The following is a 17,318-nucleotide window of genomic DNA, read 5'->3' on the forward strand; positions in this document are numbered from 1 at the left end:
TACCGACATGCATCACTTTGCATTTATCCACGTTGAACGTCACCTGCCATGTTGAGCCCATTCTAGCTTGATAAAGTTTGATATATTAATGTTAATTTTGTTCGCTGTACATTAGGTTTGTCTTTATAATATGTATGTTATTTTGTACATCACTTTGATTTTAAGCGGTTTATACATTTTTTAAATAAATTAAATTCTGCTTCTTTAACTGAATCTTATGATCAATTAAGAGCCCCTTTGCTTGGATGCTCAAAACGCTATCCCCTTAAGGTTCCACCATAAAAGTCTGTTGGAATTGCTGCCAGACTATGATTACTCACGCCTAAATACACAATGGACTACAGATTTGGGCATGGCTTTCTTGGTTGACAAACTCAAAAGATACCTTTGAATGATGTGTCAACTTCATCTCTTGGTACCCTTAAGGGAAATCACTTATAAGCTGGTTCTGCAATATTATATCTCGCCTTATCGAGCCCAACGCATGGCCCTGCGTACAGAAGCAAAGTGTCTGAAATGTTGTAACTCCAATGCAACCCTGGGTCATATGTTTTATCTTTGCCTGGTTGTCCAGTGTTTTTGGAAAAAGAAATTGTAACATATTTCTATCCTGTGACAGGTGTGATGTATTTTAACCCCTCTGATAATCTTTTTCCAATGTCCAATAGTCACATCGGAACCTAAAGGGATGCAAGCTTTTCTCAAAATAGCTTTTCTCTTGGGTGTTAAAATTATACTACTGCAATGGCTAATCCCAGAAACTCCTACTTTGGCACAATGGAGGGCACCTTTTATACAACATTTACAGATGGAACGATGGAGAATACACAACTTAGACACTCCTAGAGGCAGATGCTTAGTCAACTTGGGAGCCTTTATGGAATTCGATGACACTGACTGCCCAAAGCAGATTACTAAATTTGTAATATTACTTTATAGTTTATCTTCTATTAAAGCAAATGAGATTACTCTTGGCTATTAGTGGAAGAAGGGGGTAGGGGAGAAAATATAAAACAGTTTGACTTGATATATATATAGATATAGATATATAATCTTTCAAATCCTGTACTCTGATATTGCTAACACATGTATGCGTTTTTTCTATGTTGGCTCAATATAATATGTTACAAAAAAAAAAAAAATTGGAGATATAGATGTTTACCTTTTTTGCAGCGTGTGTGTGTGAGTGAGAGGGGAGAGCTGTGACCTTACAGAAGCGGTAGAAGAAGAAAAAAAATGACATGGCGAGGGGAGGAGTCACTGAAAGCAGGAGCCCCTCCCAAAATCTTACTATTGCTAGGGGAGAGCACCAACACACACAGGCTCAGTCAGAGGACTTCACCAACAAGTGTGCCTGCATCTTCCCCTGCTTGTCTCCAGAGAACAAAAGTTTTGTGATAGGAAAATGTATGCTGAGCTTTAGCACAATGACAGATTCCTTCACACCTAGGGCCTGTGAACGCTGTCTCTATAATCACTTCAGCTGACGCAGGGAGAGGAAGAGAGAAACTAAAATCAAATTCAGGTCCCTCTGCATAGCAGGGCATAGGCCTGAATTAGCCAACAAGTGGCCCCAAATTCTGTTTCTAGTAAGTCTTTTTAGGTTATAAAATAACAACACAGAAATTTACTGCTTAGATTCATATTCTTCATTGTGCAAATGCAAAATAAATGTACTGAAAACTTGGGCAGGAACCCATTAAAGACAGCTTCATGTTTATCAATGAACAATTAAAATTAATTTTAGGAGTTAAATGCACTGAGGCTTGAAAAAGTGCCATGAAAATGACAGCATCCAGGAAAATAATAATAATAATAATTTTATTTTTTATATACCGCTATATCATAAATTCAAAGCGGTTTACAACAAGATACATATAATGAGAGTAAAAGCTTTAAAGCCTCACTTGCACTTCATTCTGTTCCTAAGAACTTCTGCTGCTGCTGCTAATAGTGTTTTTAATGCTGGAACAGAGACACATGTCCCAGTCCAAAACTGCTGGATCCTAAAAGCAGTGTCATCTCCACAGTTCCTGGAAACAGAAAACATGTCTTTCTAAATTGAATTGTAAAGCAGCTTCTACCTCCAGCAGCATCATAATGAACAAAATTTCAAATGTCAAAGTTAAAAAGAAGGTGCTCTCTTCCCTTTTGCCAGGGGCTAAAGCAGTATTTCTCAGCTCGGTCCTGGAGTACCTCCTTGCCAGTCAGGTTTTCAGGATATCCACATTGAATTTGCATAAACTTGATTTGCATACACTGCCTCCATTATATGCAAATGTCTTTCATGCATATTCATTGTGGATATCTTGAAAACCTGACTGACAAAGGGGTACTCCAGGACCGAGTTGAGAAACACTGGGCTAGAGAGTACTCTTGGTGTTGAGAGATCCACTTTTCATCCCATACCAGGGACAGAGAAGAGTTCTCTCTCTCTCTAGCAAACCATTTTCGAAAAACAGGAAAAAGCCTTGAAATTCCCATCTCTTATAATTTCCTGCTAGGTGTCATTAGGATACTAACAAATCTCAGACAAGACAAAGAAAACCAATATTCAAGATCATCAGGGCTGGAAACCTAACATAGAATTGACAATGTTATGGCCCAAGAAAAACTGCATCTTTGCTCCCGGCCCCATCTGCTTCTGGTAGACAAGATGCCAACGAGCTGCTGCTGCTTTCTCCGCTGAGGAGAGCACTTCAACACTGCTTCCGATCACCATCGGTCGCAGGGAATGTCACCACAAGGAGCTAAAAACTGTGTCTCATCCTTGCTGGTCCATTCCAAGATCTGTATTGGGAGATGCATGAACCTCAATCACTCTGACTGTTCTCACTGTCAGAGTATGCCCCCAACAGGCTCAGTGATGAAGTGCCACTTCCTGTCAATCAACCAAAAGTAGCATATTAATTTCACAGCATATATTTATTAATTTATTTTGAAAAGAATCAAAGTAAGCCAAGACTGATGGGCAAATGATTTATTCTCGAATTCAGTTAGATTGGCCCACCATACATGATGTTACCAATTTGGTAATGAGTCTGGCTAGAACATTCCAAAACTGCTGTGCAGCACCTGCAAATTCCTTACCCCTCAGAAGTACAATACAGTGTGAAAATCTGGAACCAGTGTCTGCTGGTCAAGTGCCACAAACTTAACACTAATCCAGGAATTAAATTTCAGCTGCTAACAAAATTAAAACATTCAAGGTTTTAACATAGTTCTCTGCACTGGACAGTAAAGCTATAGGGTAAGCGATGGAGGTTTAATACTCTGAAATTATTGTAAAAGGTGAAATTTTGCTTTCTTTATGGAAAAAGCCTTTGTTGAATATACACTTTTTTGATGGTCATGGCAGTAGCATAGCCAGCCCTGCAATTTAAGGGGGCTCAGCGGTGGACAAGGGGACTTGTATTTATCTCTCCTCCCTACATTAACAGTATCTTTGCTGGTGGGGATGCTAAGTCCTGCCAGCAAAACTGAAACAGTGCTGCTGCTTCCTTTCTGCTCCAAGCATGCTGGGAAATCTTGCGTATGCTTTGAATATGTGAGATATCCCAGCATGCTTGTAGCAGGAAGCAAACAGAGGGGAGTGGCAGCATTATTTGGCTGGTGGGGCTTAGCATCCCCACCAGCAAGGGTAAAAATGGGTGCTGGCGTTCTGAAGGGGGCCTAAGCCCAAAGGATGGGGCCTGGGCCATCTCCCCCCTCCATCATCACTGGGCCATGGTTCTTATTTGTTTCATTATGCTAGGATTTGCTCATTTGAAATGGCCTATAACTAGCTAATCCATTGATTTAAATGGGATTTGTAGGAGGTAGACTAATTTCAGCACACATTTTCACTCATGCTGTATGTACTTTTTTGCAAGTTAGAATATTCTTATATTATGAGCAAAATAGCTTACAAGATGTGAATTAAAAGGTGCCTATGTTTTGTTTGAGAGGAGGTATGCAACAAGGACAAAACCAAGGAAACTCGAGGGAGTGCAGAGGAGGGCGACTAAACTGATAAAAGGTATGGAAAATTTCTCATACGCTGACAGGTTAAAAACGCTGGGGCTGTTCTCCCTGGAGAAGAGGAGACTTAGAGGGGACATGATAGAAACCTTCAAAATCCTAAAGGGCATAGAGAAAGTGAATAAGGACAGATTCTTCAAACTGTGGGGAGCCACAAGCACTAGGGGTCACTTGGAGAAATTGAAAGGGGACAGGTTTAGAACAAATGCTAGGAAGTTCTTTTTTACCCAGAGGGTGGTGGACACATGGAACAAGCTTCCGGAGGAGGTGATAAGCCAGAACTCTGTACAGGGGTTCAAGGAAGGTTTAGATAGGTTCCTGGAGGATAAGGGGATAGAGGGGTACAGATAGAACTTGAGGTAGGTTATAGAAGTGGTCAGAAACCACTTCACAGGTCGCGGACCTGATGGGCCACTGCGGGAGCGGACCGCTGGGCGGGATGGACCTCTGGTCTGACCCAGTGGAGGCAACTTCTTATGTTCTTATGAAACAAAATCCTATGGTGAGCAAAAAGCAAGGAAGCAGTGGGGAAGGAACTGCATACATCAACTAGGGATAATATAAAATTTATTCATATAAATGAAATCAAGCTATATAAAACGTACAAAATAAATGGAAACCATCTGTGTTGTGTTGAATCAAGATGTTGAGATTAGAGAATGACATGGTGGCTGTTACCTGCAGCTAGCCACAGGTAACCCGCTGAAACGGGGAGCGAAAAAATAGTGGTCGCCACGGGAACGGGGACAAGGCCATTCACCGTCCCGTAGAGCAGTGAATGGTCTTGTCTCCGCAGTGAAGGTAACATATGCGGTCCAGCAGCCCCCTCCCGCTCGATCGCCATGTCCCGCTATCTCCCTCCCTCCCTACCCCTCACCTTATGTGGCAAATTTAATTTTTCTTCTCCCAGCAGCATGCTTTCTTTTTTTTTTTTTTTTGTATATTTTTATTAGCGATTGCAACACAGAGTGTACAGAAATCCAACAGTACAAGGACACAAGGCCCACGATAGGTACAAAACTGGGTGGGAAACTCGAACAGGCAATATACAGAAAAGAAATGAAGGAACGGGATATCGTCATACATTCCAGTTGCAATCTGCAAATTTTGTTCATTTGAAGATCAGAAAAACCCTCAGTCGCAATTCACATTCACGTACCATAAACACACCATCCAAAGCTCAACATACGCAGCACAGACACACCACCACACACTCTCAGGCACTCATCCCTCACTATGAAACTGCCCCTTAGGCCCCCGAGATGGAAAGAAAGAAAGAGAAAAAGAAAAAGGTATAATCAAGATGGGTTGTCCAGCTGTGCCAACTGAGCACCGGGACACAATAACAAGGCCGCTTTCCAAAGCTCCACATAACAGTGATGGCCGATCCTCTCCCCCTTGGGAGTTCTTTGGATTTCATAGTGGGCTACCTGAGCAACCCGATGGAGCCAATGAGGAAAGAAGGCCGCCTGATCGGACATCCAATGTTGCAATAGGAATTTTTTTCACCAAGAGAACGGCTAGGTAAAGAAATTTCTGCTGAGGGACCGAGAAGCATGCGTCCTCCAATACCCTCTGATCTCCCAATAAGAGATGCCATAGTCCCGGGGGATAGGACATTGCACTATCTTCTCCAGAAAGGGAAGAACATGCAACCACATCTCCTTGGTGGGGCATTCCAGGAAGTGATGAACCAAAGTCCCAGAGGAGCGGTGACTCTTAGTGCAAATATCCTCCCTCCCATAGGCCCATATGAGCCCCTTGCTTCCTAGAGATATACGCCCTGTGTAGTATCTTGAACTGCATCTGTTGCAGATCCGAAGAGTCACCCATGGATCTAATATGACCAAACACATCAAGGAACTCTTTTTGGTCCCCCAGGAAATCCAGCTCCCCCCCGCAGCAGCACGCTTTCAACAAGTCACGCACACGGCTGCTTCAGTTGAATCTTCTCTTCTAACACAACCGTAAACAGGAAGCTGCGTCAGAGGAGAAAATTCAACTGAAGCAGCCGTGCGTGCAACTTGTTGAAAGCGTGCCGCTGGGAGAAGAAAAATTAAATTCACCACATAAGGTGAGGGGAAGAGAGAGAGGGAGATGGCGGAATGTGGCGATCGTGCAGGAGGGGCTGCTGGACCTCACAGTAAATATTCGCTTCCACATATGAGGAATGCACTTGCTGTTGCCACATAAATATTCATCCGACAGGCAAGTATTCTGGCATTCTTTCCCTCTTATAGTAACATAGTAAATGATGGCAAATAAAGACCTGAACGGTCCATCCAGTCTGCCCATTAGTTAGACAAATGAAACCCCTGAGATTGTCCTGAACTTGAGGGTCAGAATGAAAAAATATCCAGACGTGATCCTTTGCAGAGATGAAGGCAGGAGGGAGGAAGGGACCAAAAACTTTGTATTCTTGTTTTTTTGGAAGATGGGACGATCATAAGCCAGTCCATGTTACACTTGTGTGAATCTTACATATCAAAATTCTTAAAACTAATGGGGAGCTCCTATCCCCTCCCCCACCCAGGGACCCGGAGGAAGGAGGTAGTGAAAGGGAAAGAGATGCTGGGCCAAGGGGATGAAGAAGGAGACAAATATTGAACCCACAGCAGGAAAGAGAAAGGGTAGAACAGGCAGGTGAGGATTCTGGCAGCGGGGGGAGAGAGAGGGAAAGAAGCTAGATGGGGTTGGAGAGGAGAAAGACACATTGGAATGGAAGAGGCAGAGAGGGGAAATCTGGACACAGGAAGGTAACAGAAACAGAGGGGAAATTATGTGCAAGGGGCATAGAGACAGAGACATAAAGGGGAAATATATGGGGGGGAAATTATGTGAATGGGGGCATAGGGACAGAGACATAAAGGGGAGGTACATGGGGGGGAATTATGTGCATGGGGCATAGGGACAGAGTTATCAAGGGGAGATACATGGGGGGGGGAATTATGTGAATGGGGACACAAGGACAGAGACATAAAGATTAGAGAAACTGGGCCTCTTCTCCCTCGAACAGAGGAGACTGAGAGGGGACATGATTGAAACATTCAACGTACTGAAGAGGATTGACTTAGTAGATAAGGACAGGTTGTTCACCCTCTCCAAGGTAGGGAGAACGAGAGGGCACTCTCTAAAGTTGAAATGGGATAGATTCCGTATGAACGCAAGGAAGTTCTTCTTCACCCAGAGTGGTAGAAAACTGGAACACTCTTCCGGAGTCTGTCATAGGGGAAAACACCCTCCAGGGATTCAAGACAAAGTTAGACAAGTTCCTGGTGAACAAGAGAGTACGCTGGTAGGGCTAGTCTCACTTAGGGCGCTCGTCTTTGACCAGAGGGCCGCCGCATGAGCGGACTGCTGGGCATGATGGACCACTGGTCTGACCCAGCAGTGGCAATTCTTATGTTCTTATATGAATGGGGGTACAAGGACAGAGACATAAAGGGGAGATACATGGGGATGAATTATGTGCATGGGGGCATAGGGACAGAGACATAAAGGGGAGATATATGGGGATGGTATATGGACACAGGGGGGGCAATGCCGGACATAGGAGGGAGTATACAGATACAGAGGGGAGATATTAGAAATGGGGAAAATAGGAACACAGAAGGGAGATGGTTTGTGCGGATGTGATCAGATGATTTGCAGGGATGGGACAGGGCTGAGCTCGCAGGGACGGGGCTGAGTTCATGGGTACAGGGCGGAGACAAATTTTTTCCCCGTGTCATTCTCTAGTTGAGATCAGTCTTATCTAGCAGACCCAGATCTACAAGAAAGTATGAAAGGAGGAACATGACAGAACAAGCAAATTCAGAAGCTGCCACCTAGTGGTTTGTTGGTATACTACTGTAACAGCACCAAGAAAAGGAGGGGAATTTTCACATTTAACCATATAAGTTTGGTTTTGAAAATTTCCAGGTAGCTTTATTTAGCTTTCTAAATTCACAAGGCAACTAAATTTTGCAACTTAAAAAAACTGGGAGAACATGGAAATGGAATGTGGGCAGGGACTAAAAATTAACTGGAATTCCAATAAAACTGCAGACTTTAATCTCAACAAATTTTGGCTGGCAAGATTTAAGCCTATTTTCTGATGCAACCTAGCCAGCTAAGTTATAGCTAAAAAAAACCAGGTCTAACAGGTGGGCACTTTGAAAAATCTATTTTAGAAGATAATCAAATAGTCTGACAATATAGGGCAGTGTTTCCCAAGTCAGTCCTAGAGTAACACCCCTTGCCAGTCATTTGTCATTGTCTCTGCCCCATTCCTGTAAGCTCTGCCTTAACCGCACAATAGAGAATGATACGGGGAAAAATTCTGTCCCCGTCCCGTCCCCGGACCACCATCCTCTGCACTACCCCGTCCCAGCTGGTCCTTTCACCGCCCCGTCCCTGTCTCTGCCGTCCCCTTAACCACCCCGTCACCGTCCCCGCTGTCTCTTTCACTGCCCTGTCACCATCCCTGTCTTCAGCGTCTTCTCCTCTCCATCCCCCTATCCCCAGCATCCTTCACGCGGTCCAGCAGCTCCCTCCTGCCGGCCAGCAGTGCATTTCCCTCCCTCCCTCCCTCCTTTTCCCTTACCTTTTCTTCTTGAAACTGGTGATTTCTATAAGGCTACAAGCTGTATTACAGCTGGGCCTTGAAGTCGCTCTGGTTGCCTGCTAGAAAAGTCTCCTCCGATGCAACAGGAAGTTGCGTCAGAGGAGAATTTTTCCAGCAGGCAACGTGACGTGACTTCAAGGCTCCAGCTGTAATACAGCTCGTAGCCTTATAGAAATCGCCAGTTTCAAGAAGAAAAGGTAAAGGAAAAGGAGGGAGGGAGATGCATGGACGGCCGGCGGGAGAGAGTGGGCTGCCGGATCGAACGCTCGTTCACCGCATGTTCACTACTTGTTCACCGCCCCGTGCTACCATTCACCGCTCCACGGGGTGGTGAATGGCCTTGTCCCCGAACTCGCGGTGACCTTTTTTTTTGGTCACTGTTTTGGTGAGTTACCCGCGGCTAGCCGCAGGTAACAACCACCATGTCATTCTCTACCGCACAACTTAAATGCTTATGATTTTAAAGTGTTTGAGGTTTGTGCAGATGAGGATGGAGCTTGTAGGAATGGGGCAGGGACAGGAAAAGAACTCACAGGGACGGGATGGGAAAATGAGTTCCCACAGGGATGGGGAAAATTTGTCCGTGTCATTCTCTAATTTGCATACACTGCCTCCATTATATGCAAACCTCATTCATGCATATTCATTGTGGATATCCTGGAAACCTGACAGGAAAGGGGGTACTTAGGGACCAGTTTGTCAAACACTGATATAGGGAATAAACAGCTTATAAGTTGTGGGCTTTAATCAGATCTTCAATGCCAGGACACACAGGATTCCTGGCACTGAATATCCAGAAATGTACACTGACCTAGGAAGTTAACTAGGCATCGGTCAATCTGAAGACTGGTGCCTGGTTAAATTGGCATCTAAAGTTAGGACTGGCTTTTTTGCTGTCCTATTCTGTCTGCTAACCAGTTATCATCCCTAAGTGGCTAAAGTGCTGACTCCATCCCCAAACAGCCCTAACCTTGTGGAGATATTCAGCAGCTCCACCCAGTTAAGTCCTCAGCAGTGTTTCGCCAAGCAAAAATTTATCTTGCCCCATTAAACCCTTTTGAATAAAATCAACCCTATAGAGGGGCATAATCGAAAGTGGGCCTAAGTCTGAGGTTGGATTTTGTGCAAGACATCCACAAACCCAGTAGGAAAAATGTCCATTTTCAAAGCTGTCAAACATCTCTCTTTTATTTTTGAAAATTAGCAAGGTATAAGTTTTGGTCCTTACGACATCTACCTTTTTGTCCATTTTCAAAAATAAAAATGTCCATGTGAAAAACATCCAAAAATAAGTTTTGTAGATATATCCACCAACTACTTTGTCTGATCGTGGCAGAAGGAATCCTCATCAGCTGAGCCAGTTTCAGGGATTCTCCCTATCAGGATCAGCTGAGCCGCGGAGCTCTACACCCCTCCCCTTGACCTCCCCCACATCCCCCTCATATCTCCCACATCCCCCTTACATCCCTGATATCCCAGAACTCCCCCCAACATTCCTGACTCCCTCCCCTCCCCGGTACCTTTGGATGAGAAAACGGCAGGAGGGAAGCTTGTTCACTCACTCCTGCCTACATGCTGCAAATGACAGGGCTTCCCCCTCCCAATGCATTTAGGGTAATGCATCTAGGGATACAGTGGGATACAGAGGGAGGGGCCAAAAGTCAAGATTGGCTCAAAATCGCCATTAAGCACAGAATTTTGTTATGGGATGGGGTGGCTGTACCAAAGGTCTTTTGTTACTCTTAAGCACTGATAATTTAGAAGTAATTTAGGGCATTCTAAGGCAGAATTGTCTATCTGCACTGACATCCCCCAAGATCAGACCTGTTCGATATAATCTCCCATAGGCCTTTGCTGACATTGGTTAGGATAACTGAAAATGCTGACAGTTATTAATGTAAGGCTGACACTTGACCTATGGAAGGGAAAGATCAGTGTGGTGTGATTAGGTAAAGCATTGTGTTTTGAGTACCTGAGCTCTTGGAGGAGCATAGAGAGGCAGGAGAAGGAAAGTACCAGTGTGGTGTGCTTGGGTAAAGCAGTCTTTGGATACCTGAGCTCTGGGAGGGTGCTGCCACTTTCTTCCCATTCAAACTACTGTGCTGCTTCTTCAACGTGATTAATGATGCCATCTGGGACTTGCTGCTGAATTTCCCCATGCTCCTCTCCCAGCTCTCAGTCTTTAGCTTCTTGTTCTGGGGCTGAGATTTTGAAGATAAGACAAAGCTGATATTGCAAAACTCTGATTTATCTCAATTTGGCTCAATAGCTTCTGCTAGTACAGGTTTGAGCAATATTAGCAGAGGATCTTGACAATATTCCACAGCCACACCAAACACTGTTGTCAATGGCCTTACATGTGGCTCAAGAACTAGACACTGTTTAGCCTCCAAACCAGCTCAGTCCTGGGCTCCTCTGCCACAGTTTCAGTGGATTTCTAAGATCTAGATTACAACCAGAGCAAAGATGAAATTTAAACTTAGTACTGTCAGGTTCAGGTGGAAGCAGGTCTTAAGATATAACAATCTCCCTCTAAGAGATATACATCAGTCTCACATACCAAGGCTGATATTGACCTCCTTAAAATATTGAAGAACCAAACAGACTTGCCTTGCTATGGAAGACCCCATTATTTCTGGGTTTTTGCTCCTAATATCCTATTGCCATCCACTTCCTTCCTGAAGAAAAGGAAGCAAACACAATAGGCTGCAAGAGAATCGTCCCACCTTGCACACTCTTGCCTTACCTCGCTCAGGATATCCGTAGGGTTTGCTTTTGCTGTGGGCATGGATGGTGTGTGGGTAGGTTCCTCATCGGAGTCTGAATCCTCGATGATTTTTTTCTTCTGTGCTAACTTCATTATGGTACTGGAAGGCAAACAAGTTCCCCATCAGTTTTTTGCAGCTGATAAGGGTTGATACTTGATGTGTATAAAAGGAAAGATGGTTCCAAAGGTGAGGCAAGAACTTTTCACTAGATACATGTGGGCTTCTTCAGCCTCATTTTACCTTTTTTGCCCCATGTAAAAAGACACCATAATTGTCCTCGTTTCCCTAACCCCCCTCCCCCCAGTGCTGTATCAAATATAAAGTGGCAGAGTTTAACAATCAGGAAAGAGACTATCCCTACCACTCTTCCCAGCTGCACCTTACCATACCATTTCAGAGGCTGCCTGAGTGGCGCAGGTAGAGCTGTTTGCAAGATGGCTAGAATTTGCTCTTAGTACACTGTGTGCTTTTTGGATAAGGTAAAACCACATAGGTAAGCCTGCATGCTACATTATTACCAAAGACTGCATTCCCTTCTATCAGCACAGTTCTAAAGTGCTAAGCCATCTGGTCGCTTACTCTAATTCCCTCTCATCTTCCTCCTGTTCCTTTCGTTTTCTCTCCTCCTCAAAGTCTTTGTACTGCTGCAGCATGGACTCAAAGTCCACGTTGGCCTGACGCTGGTTCAGTTCTCTCAGCTCCTGCAGGTTCTCCAGAACTTCCATCTCTAGCTTGGAGTCTTTAGTTCGGTTTTCCAAAACCTGACACCCAGGAGAAAGGGAAGGAAAAACCCCCCACCGAGGACAAGTCTTAGAATGAACACACAGAGACGCTTTATAAAAGGCAGAGGACACTAATAAAATGTTTATTTTATCTGAAGATCAAGGAGTAGCAAACGGACAACATATTTTATACCTATAAAATGTAAGAACAAATATTCATCCTTCTAAATACAAGTACTTGGGTTTTAGAGGATTTAGAATCAGAAAATAATATTAAATATTGAACTAAGGCCAGTACTGGGCAGACTTGCACGGTCTGTGTCTGTATATGGCCGTTTGGTGGAGGATGGGCTGGGGAGGGCTTCAATGGCTGGGAGGGTGTAGATGGGCTGGAGTAAGTCTTAACAGAGATTTCAGCAGTTGGAACCCAAGCACAGTACAGGGTAAAGCTTTGAATTCTTGCCCAGAAATAGCTAAGAAGAAAAAAATTAAAAAATTTAAATTGAATCAGGTTGGGCAGTCTGGATGGACCATTCGGGTCTTTATCTGCCGTCATCTACTATGTTACTAAGTTACTATGTGCACATCGTATATGAGTAAATTTTAAAACTTCTCACAGCACATCTCAATGTGTTCAGCAGTTTTAAGCCTGGCAGACTACTCTCATCTCTCAGAAACAAACACACACATCAGCTCAGTCATAGAATACCTTCATGGGATTGTTTAGTTCCTCTTCCTCTCGCTCCTTCTGCTGCCGCTTCTCCTCTTCTTCAATTAGCTTTTCAGCTTGAAAGTTGCGAGTTGCCCCGTGTTCCATAGCATAGTCTGTATTCTCAGGATCAGTCTCAAGAAAATAAGTCAAAATCAGTAAAGCTCAGAGGGAGGGTGGGGGACCTTTGATACAGTGTGGTTGAAATTTGTTGTTTGTGTTATGGAACGGAGAGGGAATAGGAGAAATATAAACCGTTAAATCATGCTAAATGATGCAAGCTTGGCTTAGAGAAGGAATAACTGTGGGCCAGATGGCTGTTATCTTGTTGACATTTTGAATAAAAATGAAAAAAAAAAAATCATTAAAGATCAGAAGCTAGAGTCCATAAATTTGCATTAACTATTCCACTCTAGCCAGAAAAGAAATATGACAATTTTGTTTTAAGGATAAAATATTAAGATTCTGAAATAAATGCACATTGTAATTATACTTCCTGAGAAGAAAAATCTGAGTTCACCATCTTCAACCTCCCTTTTCATGTTAATTCTACATACAGAAAGTCTGGCAAAATGTCATGTTCTAAAGACTCAGAAAGAATACCTGAATTTAGTGTACCTTGAATGTAATTTCGGCCAGGCAGCGTGTACACTTGATGTAAAAACGAAAAATCGGAAGCCCTAAATACAACTCATTCTGCACTGTCTCCTTGCGAGCGTTAAACTTCTTTCCCTTGTAAATGTACTCTCCACAAGTCTTACACCTGCAGCATAGAAATAAGCAAGGATGAGGGAATGTATGGGAAATAATGAACGTACCTGAATGCAACATGTCTTGAACTACTACTGAGTAGACATGAGCAAAACCCAAATAAATAACTGAATAAATAAAGTCAAGGGATGGTATCAAAAGAAAATGAACAAAGGTGTCAAACTGCTATCAGGGACTTGTGAAAAGTTGTTTTTTAACATCACTGATAAAATAGTGACAAGTACTACCAAGTAACTTCTTCTACAGTGACTCTTAAAAAATAACATAGAAAACTGAAAAATGAATACTTGATTTAAAAAAAATATGCATCACATATTGGTCAGTAATTTTACAGATTCTCTAATGGTACAAATATTAAGAACACAAGAACATAAGAATTGCAGTACTGGGACAGACCAAATGTCTTTCAAGCCCAGTATCCTGTTTCCAACAGTGGCCAACCCAGGTCCCAAGTACTTAGCTAGATCCCAAATAATAAAACAGATTTTATGCTGCTTATCCTAGGAATAAGTAGTGGATTTCCCCAAGCCATCTCAATAATGGCCTATGGACTTCTCTTTTAGGAAATTATCCAAACCTTTTTTAAACCCTGCTAAGCTGATTTCACCACATTTTCTGGCAACAAATTCCAGAGTTAAACTGCACATTGTATGAAGAAATATTTTCTCTACTTTGTTTTAAATCTACTACTTAGTAGCTTCATTGCATGCCCCCTAGTCCTAGTAAACAAGCAACTCACATCCACCCCTTCCACTCCATTCAGTATTTTATAGACCTCCATCTTATCACCCTTGAACTGCCTCTTATCCAAGCTGAAGAGCCCTAGCTGCTTTATCCTTTCTTCATAGGAAAGTCATCCCTTTCCTTTTAACATTTTCATTGCCCTTCTCTGTACCTTTTCTAATTCCGCTTTATCTTTTTTGAGATACAGTGACCAGAATTGCACACAGTATTCAAGATGCAGCTGTACCACAGAGCGATACAAGGGAACTATAACATTTTCATCTTTGTTTTCTATTCCTTTCCTGATAATTCCTATTTGCTTTCTTAGCTGCTGTCACACATTGAGCTGAGGGTTTCAATGTATCCTCAAAGAAGATACCTAGATCCTTTTCCTGGGCAGTGATTCCTAATATGGAACCCAGCATCATGTAGCTATAGTTCAGGTTCCTCTTTTCCACATGCATCACTTTGTAATTGCTCACATTAAATGTTATCTGCCATTTTGATGCCCAGTCTCATAAGTTCCTCTTGCAATTTTTCACAATCCTTTTGCAATTTAACAACTTTGTGTCATCAGCAAATTTGATTATCTCACTAGTTATTCCCATTTTATAAAGCAGCGGTACCTGCACAAGACCCCTGGAGAACCCCACTATTTACCCTTCAACTTAAATATAATTAATGTAAAGATTTCAAGGTGAACTCCTGGCTTTGGGTACTGAGGCCTGTATGAATTAGGCTGATACCCTCACAGGGCTTCTTACCTCATGTTAAAAGGAGCCATCAGTCGCACCACATACTGTCGGTCCTTTGGAAGCTTAAGTTTTGGGATGGCAGATGGATCAAAGTCTGGGGGGTAATATTTCTATAGCAAAAAAAAAAATAATAATAATAATAATGGAAACACAAAATTATTAGAGGAATGAAATCAAATTCATACTTGGCTAGAAACAAAGGCAGCCAGAGGGCTACCAAGACCAACTCTCCCCTAGCAGGAGGTTTTACAAGGGTTAGAAAACCCATATTTCTTAGCAATAGCCAGATAAGATCACAAAATAATCTTTTATTTACTAACATCTTCAAATCTACAGCATGTTATTTTTAGCAGGAGGTTAACTCTTCTATTTTGGGAATAGTCATAACAGCATCATATTCCCATTGAGGTCGGGTGGTGCATTACCCAGGAAACGCATTCCTGCTGCACTAAGAAAAAGCCATGCGTCAAGCGATCTACAGGGGATGCATAACATTCCTGGGAAAACCCACTCTTTCCTCCAGTACCAGACCAAAAAAACAGTAAAAGGAGATGAAAGGGGAAGGAGACATAAATGAAACTGAAGGGATTCTGAAGATGTAACACAACATTAGATAAATTATATTCAGGGATAGAATTTATGATTAGCGTTTCATCAAATTTTAATAAACTTGAAACGAGTGAGTGAGGGGGGTGGGGGGGGGCGCTTTCCCGTAATTAATGGAGTTCTTGTTCTTGCTTTTTGTTAGGTATTATAGATTTTTTTTAATGTAAGCTGCTTTGTTCTGACAAGTAGGACAGGATATCAAATTTAATAAAACATAGTTACATCAATCTAATTAATAGTCACTGTAGATATCTTGAAACTGATTTTGGTCTTCACTCCAGTCCTCAAGGGCTGCCAACAGGTCTGGTTTTCAAGATATCCTATTGAATATGCATGAAAGATTTGCATACAATGGAGGTGGTAGACATTCAAATTTCTTCGCTATGCATATTCATTAGGAATATCCTGAAAATCTGTCCCTTTGGTGACCATCGGAGACTGGGAGCAAAGAGCAAGGCAGGGAACGAGGTCAGATCGATGACTAGGGACAAAGAAACCAGTCCAACTTTTCCCCAACTTCTCCCGTAATGCATTCTAGGAGTCTACCTACTGAGAAGTCAAGAAGCAAAGTGCCCAGATCTGCTCAAGATCCCCCTTCCCCTCTGGGGCTAAATTAATTACTGTCATTCCATTTTTCCCCAGGATTCGGAGAGGCAACGAGCTCGGACTTTTGGCCTCCCTTCCCCCGCCCCGGACTTTTGGCCGCCCTTCCCCCACCCCACCGCGCTGCCGTCCCCGCCACTCACATTTAACACTTTCCGCTCCGACATTTTTCCCTCTCACCCAGCACCACAACCACAGCACAGCCTCTCCTTCTGTTCCGGGATTAAACCCCGCCCAGGAAGCAGGATGCAGGCACGCGAGGTTCTCATTGGCCCATGCTTCTGATCCGGCCTATGGATGTCTCCCGTAGGCGGGGTAGACAAGGCGCTGTCCTTTAATTAGTTTTTCACTGATGACTGACAGCTCTGTCCCCCCTCTTTCGGGCCTGACTGATAGTGCATCAGGAGGAGGAATCCCTCGAAAGGCAAGAACTAGGTAGAAACAGTTCCGCCGGAAGGGGATGGGAATAGTGTGGTTTTTAACGTCGGAACTATTACTGCTAGTGCCGGCGTTAAAAACTGCACTACGGTTTCGTAAAAGGAGGGATTTATGAGGTGAGATATAGGAGCTAAATAGGTATACCGAGAAGAGGTGAGATAGATATCTAAAAAGTATAAACAATGCTTGAAAACATTTTGTATAGAACAAGAGGTCAAAGGGTAGACTCGAGATAATGTTATGTTACTCAGCCGCAGATGTTTCTACTTATTAGCTTATCCAAAAATTAATGGGTGTAGATATAAGACCTTCTTCAAGATGGTAGGCAACAATTTTGGTTAGGTAAATGTATTCAGCAAGCTATGTTATCCTATTGCAGTTTTCGGAAATTAATTAAGATCACTTTGTTCGATAAGTTTATTACTTAGTGAGTTTTATTAAAGAAATTCTATTTTACAAATATCCAGCTCTTTTTAGTGTAAACCACCTAGAACTTTTGGTTATGGCGGTATAAAAGAATAAAGTTATTATTATGTGACATTCAAATTCTGGTTTGTGCGATTGATTCCTCCTCCTCCCTAACTATCCTTAACTTCT

The 17,318-nt window shown here is 42.9% G+C and overlaps 1 protein-coding gene across 4 annotated transcripts; it reads right to left on the bottom strand.

Moving 5' to 3' along the window:
- Positions 1–1,802: 1,802 nt before the first annotated feature.
- YJU2 (YJU2 splicing factor homolog) lies at positions 1,803–16,592 on the bottom strand. 4 transcript variants are annotated; one of them, XM_033956293.1, is made up of 8 exons: positions 16,427–16,592; positions 15,084–15,184; positions 13,444–13,588; positions 12,826–12,960; positions 11,974–12,155; positions 11,373–11,493; positions 10,599–10,827; positions 1,803–2,033 (listed from the first exon to the last, which is right to left on the bottom strand). In XM_033956293.1, the coding sequence occupies exons 1-8, from the start codon at positions 16,448–16,450 to the stop codon at positions 1,960–1,962; spliced, it is 1,011 nt and encodes a 336-aa protein (XP_033812184.1). In that variant the 5' UTR covers positions 16,451–16,592; the 3' UTR covers positions 1,803–1,959. The 4 variants fall into 4 exon arrangements, with proteins under 4 accessions (XP_033812184.1, XP_033812185.1, XP_033812186.1 ...); XM_033956294.1 differs by having other exon boundaries at positions 1,803–2,881; XM_033956295.1 differs by having other exon boundaries at positions 10,680–10,827; positions 16,427–16,590.
- Positions 16,593–17,318: the final 726 nt, after the last annotated feature.

Source organism: Geotrypetes seraphini, chromosome 8 (assembly GCF_902459505.1).
Source record: "Geotrypetes seraphini chromosome 8, aGeoSer1.1, whole genome shotgun sequence".
In the NCBI taxonomy this organism is placed as follows: Eukaryota; Metazoa; Chordata; class Amphibia; order Gymnophiona; family Dermophiidae; genus Geotrypetes; species Geotrypetes seraphini.